The 9,995-nt window shown below is 35.4% G+C and overlaps 1 protein-coding gene across 2 annotated transcripts; it reads right to left on the bottom strand.

Annotated features, from left to right (window-relative positions):
• Positions 1 to 1,206: 1,206 nt before the first annotated feature.
• LOC108831800 (uncharacterized) lies at positions 1,207 to 9,140 on the bottom strand. 2 transcript variants are annotated; one of them, XM_057001540.1, is made up of 25 exons: positions 8,975 to 9,140; positions 8,285 to 8,815; positions 8,076 to 8,200; positions 7,908 to 8,002; positions 7,605 to 7,829; positions 7,390 to 7,480; positions 7,088 to 7,139; positions 6,139 to 6,204; positions 5,099 to 5,250; positions 4,927 to 4,997; positions 4,313 to 4,507; positions 4,178 to 4,216; positions 3,979 to 4,086; positions 3,758 to 3,847; positions 3,598 to 3,673; positions 3,411 to 3,507; positions 3,264 to 3,333; positions 3,011 to 3,187; positions 2,821 to 2,943; positions 2,521 to 2,604; positions 2,192 to 2,376; positions 1,960 to 2,098; positions 1,811 to 1,870; positions 1,642 to 1,713; positions 1,207 to 1,530 (listed from the first exon to the last, which is right to left on the bottom strand). In XM_057001540.1, the coding sequence occupies exons 2-25, from the start codon at positions 8,782 to 8,784 to the stop codon at positions 1,423 to 1,425; spliced, it is 3,000 nt and encodes a 999-aa protein (XP_056857520.1). In that variant the 5' UTR covers positions 8,785 to 8,815; positions 8,975 to 9,140; the 3' UTR covers positions 1,207 to 1,422. The 2 variants fall into 2 exon arrangements, with proteins under 2 accessions (XP_056857520.1, XP_056857521.1); XM_057001541.1 differs by lacking the exon at positions 6,139 to 6,204.
• Between the last annotated feature and the right edge of the window lie 855 nt (positions 9,141 to 9,995).

The following is a 9,995-nucleotide window of genomic DNA, read 5'->3' as shown; positions in this document are numbered from 1 at the left end:
TTTATATCCAATTTTTCTCTTAATTTTGTACAAGTCATTTTAATATATTTTAACCATAAGAAATAGATAAAAATATATGTAAGAGTGTAGTTTTAAATATATACATATCTATTATTAAATACAAATTAAAATATAATTATTTATTTTATTTATTTTATTTATTTTATTTATTTTATTTAAATTTTTATGTTCAACGATAACAAAATTTATATAGATATATTGGTAAACATAATAAATTTTAAAAATACTAACAGAATTTGTTTTAAAAATTAATTTAAATTTTAAGTTCGTATTACACATTGGAATTAAGAGAAATTTTTGCGGAGAAAGATTTAAGAGAGGTAACAATTTTCCATTTTTCTGCTTTTTGTTTCCCGTTCGTTTTTTTTTTATGATCACCTTTGGTAGGTGGTGAGACTTCTTATAGACATGCTCTGATTTGTTTGGTGCTGTGATGGTTTGTCGTGAGAGGAACTGTGGTATTCTGGTGATGTATTCCGCATCTGAAAGTTTTCTGGTAAGGTTTGGATTTACTGGAATGGCTCAGTGTTAGTGTGAAGGCTCAAAGCGTTTCAGCGAATCTATGAGTTAAGATGAAGATTTGTTGTGTGGCCTTGTTATTTGGAGTTGGTCTCTTCATCGAAGTTGTCGTGTAGCGTACTTTCTTTAGCTACGGATATGTACATGAATGTATACAAGCTACATTACTGTAGCTACTACGTTCCTCTCTGTTTTGACTGTGTTGTGGATCCGACTGACTCGTCTTCTTTTTGAGGTTTCGTTCTTTTAATTAGTGGATCCATTTGCTCTTCTTTGGGCCCGTTTGGACTTGTTTGGAGTTATTGTTGTTTCTTTCTTCTTTTGCAAGGAAGTTTCGTTTTGGGACTTGAAACTTTTTTCTAGGCATGTGTTTCTACAGTAGTGATATTGGATGTAATCCCATTTTTTGATCTGATTTGTATTTGCATTTCAAGCTTGTTGGACGATAGCTTAACTAAAGCTAATTAAAGAAAAAAAATTGATAAAAACAACTGAAGATGAAAACCAGTAAGATTTATCTGTCATGTTTTCATTTCATTAAAGCTATTAGAACTCCATCTGCTGTATTTGGAACAGGAACGTCTAATCCACCTTATTTCAAAACAAGACTAGTTTATTATTGGTTAATGAAATAATGTTTTTTTAAAGAGTTAAAAGAAATCAAAGCAGACAAATGTTTATCCTTTAATGTAAGACTAAATCTTCTAATTAGAAGACTGATTATTCTATATGGGCATAAAGATGAAAACATGGAATACTTGAAGAAAGATACAACACTGAGTTACTACTACAATATGATCTAACAAAGAAAAGTCAAGGAAAGAAAGTCACTAGTTGTGTAAAACTTTTAAAAAATCAAACTAACAAAGCTGAAAGTTTTCTTCAGAAGCCAAAAGGAGACTTAGTCCTGCTTCCTCCTTCACCATATTGCTCGTTCCATTTTCTCAGCTCATTCATCGTCGTCGCGTCGTACGCCACTGACGGGCTCACCTACACAGCCACACATCATCCATACATATGATCACAATCACATCTTTGCAAAAGCTAAACCCAAACAAAACGCTAACTCAAGATACAAACTGATGCAACTAAAAAACAAACCTTAGCTTTAGACTGAATGAAGTCATCCAAACTCAGCGGCCTTAGACAAGGGGACGCATCTGCTCCTTCACCCTTAAGAGACAAACAAGGCAAATAATCAAGCAACAAAAAAAAAAAAAAAGAGCTGTGGAAGCATCTTATGTCCTTGTACAATCTTATAATTATGTACCTTTTGTTCTTCCTGTAATAGTTCTTGAACAGGTCTGTAAGCAGCAGCAATGCACAGATTCTGCAATATAAAACCCACAAAGAGAAAAAGGAATTAAGATGAAGAAAAGAACCACCACCACAAGCTGAGGTAGGGAAACGAATACCAACCTTCAAATCACTACCAGAGTAACCTTCAGTTTCCTTTGCAAGTTTCTCGAATTGGAAACCCGGTTCAAGATTTTCTGGAGTGAGAAATATTTTCAGTATCTTTAACCGGTTCTCCGCATCTGGCAAGTCCACATATATCCTAGAAGAGTTCACAGGTAAAGAAACAATCTTTTCAGTAACATACAACCAAACTTCACAGAGGCAAATGAACACTCTAATCAGGTGTTTTTACCTTCTTGGTAGACGACGAATGACAGCATCATCAAGATCAAACGGACGGTTGGTGGCACCGAGTATGAGGATTCTATGGCTATCTTTTGACCTAAGACCGTCCCAAGCTGCCATGAACTCATTTCTCATTCTTCTGGTAGCTTCGTGCTCAGAAGATCCACCACGAGCACCCAACAGACTGTCAATCTATCAAATAAACCAAAAAAAAAAATCTCCATCAGTCGCATTTACTCATCATAAAAATGTTTCAACAAGACTGAAAGTGACAACCATAAATCAACCCTGTGAAGCATGGACGCACAAAACGGAATTTAGACACAAAATACTCACCTCATCGACAAAAATAATAACAGGTGCTAGCTTGGTGGCATAGGAAAATAGAGCCTTAGTGAGCTTCTCTGCATCTCCGAACCACTACGCCAAACAAGGAACAGAGTAAAAGAAAAGAGTCAGAGCATAATCTTCAAGTCAGAGTATAAATCAATAATCCCAAAACTATATGTTTCATATTATAGGTGTATTAATACACGCCCTAGGGTCTAAGCATAATCTTCAAGTCAAGTCAGTTAAATCTTCTTCATAACTAACTGAAACATACATACAAAACAACACAGAACACTGTCCAGGTACCTTTGATGTAAGAGTTGAGCCAGTTATGCTAATGAAGTTTGCTCCAGCTTCTGTTGCAAGAGCCTTGGCAAGGAGGGTCTTACCCGTTCCAGGAGGACCAAAAAGCAATATTCCTTTACAGGGCTGCACCATAAAGCTCATGTTATCGTGGAAAGAAAAACAATGCTATGTACAAAAGAGAATGTAATACCCGCAAGAGATTGCCACGGGAGAAAAGCTCCGGCCTCCTCATGGGAAGAATAACCAACTCATTTAATGCCTTCTTCACGTTTTCAAGAGCACCAATGTCTTCAAACTTGACGCCTATTTCTCCAGGAGCAACCACAGTCGAGACAAAGTTTTTTTCATACTCATCCTTTGCAATATCCTGCGAGAAACTCTCTCTCTCTTAACACTTACTTTTCAAGATCTATTCACAAGAATCAAAGGGCAGGGAAACTAACCTTCAAATTTTGTGAGGGCTGTAACGAGTTATCTTCTAGTTTTCTTAACCTCGCAATTGAAATCTCAAGGCTGAAAGAAACAAAGGCAGTAAGATAACACAATAAAATAGTTAAAGATTCAGAATATAAAGCCAAAATCATGCATACCTTTCTCGAGGCAGAGACAAGCGGCCTCCTTTAACTAATGGTTCTGGACAAGAGGCTAGATAGTTATTTCTGGCCCAGCCAATAACTTTCTCTGCTTCTGCAAAAACAAAAAAAAAAATTACAAGTGTTAAGACTCGGCAACTTAAATATGCAAAACAAACCAAGTGGTTCAACCTGAATTACTCACTTTGCTTTGTCAATACTACGCCATCAGTGTTCACTTGGAATAAGTCTGTGCATAATAACTCATGCTCTTCAAGTACCTGGGAATTAAAACATTGAGATACAATGATTAGTGAATTCATTACACGTTTTTCTCAATTAAATTTAGAAATAATTCTAGGTACCTTAAGTAACTCATTTATATTGCTCCGAGATATCACAATTCTCCTATCTTCTCCAAGTTGTTTCTTGAACAGTCCAAGGGCATCTTCTTCCTACACAGAAATTTTAAAAGAAGCAATGAAATACACTGTTATTTTCTTAAGAACTAAATAGAAGCCCATCACATGAACTAGATAGTTATTTGTTACTATGATGAAAAGTTTTAATATGATAGTAGGCATACCTTTGGAGGATGTAGGCGCATAACATTAGTGAAAAGCTTGTATATTTCATTCTCCTCTGATCGTTTATTTCCTGTTAATCCCTCTGTTAGACGCTTCAAGGGAAGAGGCTGCAACACACCAAGGCATATCAAGAAGAGAATAACATTGCAAGGGATGTCTATAAGGAAATATAAACTGCAACTTTAATGTTAAGCTTACCAGTTTCGCAAACTGGCTAAAGTTTGGGAGCACCATCGTCTGTTTTCAAAAAAAAAAGAAAATAGCTTGTTCATCCACTAACCAATGATCAGGAATAAAGACCGAACAATAACCAATGACGAGTGAAAGGCTTACAAATTTCTCTCTTTCTTTTGAGCCGGTTTCTATCTTGTTCTGCCCACATATCATAACAATCGGACCAGATAATTTATCAAACATTTCTTGAACTTTGTCTACAAATTCCTTTCGTCTTGTTTTAGGCACAGCTCTAGACAACCACTGCGAGAAGTCTGGGAAATAGACTATAAGTGGTTGGTTGGATGCCAAAACCTACAAAGACATGACAACAATTGATTAACTGTAGTGGATGATAGAGATATACTTATCACCACATCAATAAATACAAAGACAGTCCAAACATTATAGTCCTAGACTTGGTCAGAGTTATCACAACACACTAGTGAAAATTAAGGCTACTGGCAAAACAAAACATAGCTTCTTGTTGTATACATATGATTATATACATAATCAAACTAAAATAAAAATCTCTGAGCACTTGATACTGTTGGAGAGATCATCTTGTAACACATGAAAGTTACGACTTACACATATACTGTTGGAAGATCATCTTCTATTACAGTACATGAAAATTTAGAAGTTAAACAATGACACATGTATAGCTAAACGCGTCAAGTAACTAGCACATGAATAAAGCTAACAAGCAAAGTTACTGAAACTTCCAAAAGTACCTCATTTAAGGCCTCCATAGCAATGTAGCCATCTACTGCTTGCATATCCATGTCGTGTTTGAGCTCTTTAGCTGCGTAGAGAAAAATATATTACTTAACATTTACAGTGATTCCCTAGATTCACACGGATTATGACATATCAGCCAATAGGAATATTATCAAGCAATTATACCATCAACCCAGTGGATAGGTGGCGTTTGGGGCTGCTCTCCTGGCTTTTCCTCATTTCCCTCTGATGATTTATTGTCGCCAGAATCAAATATTACTGCTACACGGTTCCCACTCACTTCGTATACCTCTCCACGTTGTCCCCTGGACAACGGCCTGCAAAAATATAAATTCTAGTTAAAGATAAAACATATTTTGCGTCTTTAAACATGCCAAATTTTCTTAGAGCTCTTCGAGTTCAATATATGTTGCAACGGAATGCACAGAGAATAGAATGCACGTTTCGTAGGCAGGTCAAATTACAAAAACCACTGATAGCATACTGCCAAAAAATCCATTCACTCATTGACAGAGTGACTGTGAGACTTGTGAATGGCATCTGAGAAGAATCATTTCTAGAGAAACTATAATGCAAAAAGGAACTAACGGCCACATCAAAAGACAATCATCATAACAACAGTTTGCCTCACTTCCAATGCTTAATGTGAATTATTCAAAACCCAAACCCCAATGATTCTGAAGGCAAATCCAGCTCACTTGGAAGAATCATAAATAACGTTTGGTTGTTAACAAGAAAATAACTTTCAACAACATTAAGCAGACCAGGCAGGTAGCAAATCGACTTAAATATTGCCAAGACCCATGTATCATGGAAGATATTTATGCGCCTGACACTACAAGATGATAGGCCATAGTCTCAAGCGCAAAACTTCTAGTACCAGTTGTCAACTTGTTCACAAGATTAAACCACTTGACAGGTAAAATGACAAAGCATATAAAAACAGACAAACACTACAAAAGAAAAGCATAAAAATCTGAAGAAAGCAGACATTGTATAAGCGGAATCAACTGCAAAAGACAGACTATTGATGTAACGAAATTATCAACTTAAGAAATTCAAGATTTGAAGTACACTCAAATATGAAAAAGAAGTCAAATCCTTCCTCAGGTTTACTCTCTAGACACCCAACGGTGTTTCCAACATAGAGAAGGAAAAACTAGACATTAATCTTTTTATTTACACTAGATGACTTACCAACCCACCTGCCAGGAATAACGGTAAAAGCACTTTTTTGACCATCAGATGTAGAAATCTTCCCCAATACGACCCTGTGATCCATTTACAAGCCAGCAGAAGATAAGGATGCAATCATAATTACTAGCTTTGGTTACTAGAAGATGTTCCTAGCATAGGTAACATATACGGACATCAACCAACTCCAACCCGCCCGCTGGTTATAAGATCCAGATTTACAAAACTTTATGAACTTGCTACATAACTTATAGACTACAAAAAAACACATTCAAATGGAAGTACATAACCAATTAAACTCGATATGTATTTCAAATAAATTAAACTGAAAAACCCATTTTATCCAATCAAATATAAATTAAATTACATGGACATGGGAGAAAGGGTATCAATACAAGAAACAGAGATGCACCAATTTTGTAGAACGGTATATAAACTTGGGAAAGTCAATTTACACTGTAGGTTAACTGACAAAACACGAATGGAGAACAGACCAAATCATTGCCCAGTCCTAGGGGTGAGCGAGTTAAGAATTTCAAAGTTGTAAAATACAGGATCGTTATGAAGCAACGAAAATATCAAAATGCTGCAATTATGAAGCTAATCAACTTCATACAAACACAATCAATGATCTAAAACAAAAAATAAAGATAGCAGGCGTCACTTCTAGCTGAAAGAAGTCTACACTCTACAGATCACCAGAGAAACAAATTTTCATGAAATAATATGCTAGGGTGGGGCGTAAGCCCTAAAAGAAATCACTCTACAAAAGAAATCTTATGAAAATGAAGACAGATTAAACGTCGGTTTCCAACATCATGCAAAACCTAAACATCTATTTTTTCTGCCATAACAAGTATCCAATGAACCACCGTCCAGTAAAACTATATCCACGAAAAAATTGAAATATTCAAGTACAAAGGGAAATAGATTCCCACAGAGGTGAATCAGTATATTTACCTACGCTTTGCTTCGTCCTTCTTAGCCGACCCAACATACCTAACTTGATCTCCTGCAAACATGTGGACAGGTTAAAATTTTCCGAAATGAAAGAGGATGAAGTCAAAGGCCAATGAGAGAAAGAAAACACAATAAGATACAAAGAAACGTTACTAAAACACGCCAGGCCCATTCAGGAAATAAATACACTAAGAACATCTAGAGCTTCTACAACTATGAAGGTACATCAAAGACCCTTGACAGTGATAAACAAACATTCTTTGATGCAAATGAGGAAGGTGAACGTGCTGAGAGTTAGCTACCTTTCTTAAGAGGCCGCTTGGCTTTATCACTATGATCAACAGCTATAGGTTTTGGCACCTCAGAAGAGCCAAGTATTTGTCCAGACATTCTCTGCCAAATAAATAAATATTATAAATAACTGGAAAATTATATGAGAAGGTAAGGGTGATTCACAATGTCTATAGGGAATAGCAAAAAATATTATCATGGTAGATTTATGATAAATAGATCATACCTTCTCAATATCCTCTATGTCAGCTCCAAGTTTCTTGAGGACTTCTTTAGAAATTTCTAGATATCTTTCTTCATCGTCACTTCCATCTACTTTCGCCTCACTGCTACCCTCCTCGTCATTTTTTGCATCCGTATCTTCCTCAGCTTCTGACTCTGCAGTCTCATCATCTGATTCTGCAGTTTCCTCATCTGATTCAGACTCTTCACTGTAGTCATCAGCAAAGTCCTGATCAAAATCAAAAATATCAAGATAACATTCATGAAACAAAAAATTAAAAAATGGTTTCATGTTATGGCAACTCACGTAAGGAGCAAGAACGCTGCTGTCAAGAATCAACAGAGGAACTTGTGAGTCTCGAGCAAGTGCTCTTACCAACCTCTCACGGTACAGCTCAGTACCTGTATAAACAAAATCATTATCGATACTTTGATATAATTAAAAAAAAAACAAGACATCAAACACTGCTCGAACCTGGAACACTCTGGAGCAATATTCTCCCACTTGAAGAATCTAAACGAGCACCATACGTGGACGCCACGTTCCTTTGTTTCATATGTGAGCTAACACACTCTACTAGAGTATCTTTTGTATGCTCGCTGGAGGGAAAAATAATAATATTAGCATAAAAATGACTAAGAGAAGAGAAAAAAAAGGATAATAACAGATTTGGTTATTATTACTGGAGGTAGTAAGGAAAGGACTCAAAGGAGAGCTGTATAGTTTCCCAAGGTTGAATCCTCCGCGAGAACTCGTTCTTCAACCTCTCTCGTTTATTAAGGAAAGGTGATTCTTTTTTGCTCTCACTCGCAAGCTTCTCGTTGTTGAGCCAATCTATCTGGTCCTGCTTTCCAAGCTGAGCGTGAGAATCAAAACAGTTAACTCCTCCAAGAACGCTCTTCTCTTTCCCAGTCTTTTCTTTACTCAGGTTCTCCTCACTAGTCGCGTTCCTTCCATCGCCTTCAGAGCTAAACCGACGCAACTGGGTATTCCAAGAGAGACTCAAAGAGTTTGCAGAGGCAATAGGGAAACACTTTCTTGTGAAATGAGTTGTTAGTGTATTTGCTAATCTGTAAGATGGTGAACCGGTGAAGTCACGAGTCGGTGGCTTAGATAAGCATCTGTCTTGCTTCAATACAAAACAACCTAGTCTCTGGTTCTTTCTTATTAACCTTGAATACATCGTTAGCTACTTTCCTCAGTTCCCAAAATCACTGCAAAACAAAACAATAACAACATAAAGAATAGTTCTTTCGAATTCATGAATCCACTTTTCCTAAACTTCGAAATCTCAAAAAGTTTCCAATGTAATACGAAACCTAGCTTTGGTTAAGGCACAAACAAACAAGTAGTGTGTCCTCATGGGTTCGTACCTGTCTTGAAATAATAGATATTTGACAAAATCGATTTATGCTCATTCCATCTTATAAATAGATTGTAATCAGAGGGTTGGAGGAAGAGGATGTGCGGCGTTAATTGGAGAGAACCAGAGACAAATTCGCTAGAGAGAGAGAGAAGAGACCGAACTTGTTTAGGTTCCGGAACTGAAAGTTTCCGACCGTGTTAAATATTCTTTTTGCCATTTTCCTTTTTCATTTCCATATGGGCTTGAGAAAATATGCCCATTTACAGCCTATATAAATAAACCACTATTTTAGAAAAATCTAGATCATCATCAAAAAATCACTATAAAAAATAGGCAATTTTTTCAAATAACATTTTTTAAGTTTTTGTCATAAAAATACAGATCAAAAAATAAAATGACTAAAATAGTCTTTTTATTTTGAAAATTTTAATAATATTTTTTTATTTTTTGAAATTTGAAATGCATACCCAAACCTACCTCTTAAGTCTAGATTAGTTAACTTAAATGATATAAATGCATATTTCACTTTTTAATAAAATTTCTTTTGGTTATTTTTCTTTTTTGAATGTTACTTTTGTAAAGATAAACTAAAAATGAATATTCAAAAGAATTTCTCAAAAAATAATCATGTATTTTCTTCGTAGATAAACAACTTTCATTATTTTCATCATCAGAAAAATTCAGCTAGTTACAAGATCAAAGTGAATATCATAAAGCATTGTAAAAAATATATTGAATGAGTTAATTCTATTAAGATGGTTTTGATTACAGTTATAGAAATCAAAGCTTGATTTTTAATTATATACAATGACGGATTTATCTTTTCTCATTATTTTGAAAGGGAACCAGATTCATGCTATAGTAGAAGGTGATATTCTGTTTGAAAAGAATAAAAATAAGAATTTGATTGGCAGAACATTAGTATAAAAAGTATGCTCGTTATTATGCAATCAACATTTGTCACAAAATTATTTAAAAAACAATTTACAAGATGCTAATGCTCTTCAGATTTTTTTGGTTCAATGCTC

This window comes from Raphanus sativus, unplaced genomic scaffold, assembly GCF_000801105.2.
Source record: "Raphanus sativus cultivar WK10039 unplaced genomic scaffold, ASM80110v3 Scaffold3726, whole genome shotgun sequence".
Taxonomy (NCBI): Eukaryota; Viridiplantae; Streptophyta; class Magnoliopsida; order Brassicales; family Brassicaceae; genus Raphanus; species Raphanus sativus.
This window is presented reverse-complemented; position numbering and strand designations above follow the sequence as displayed.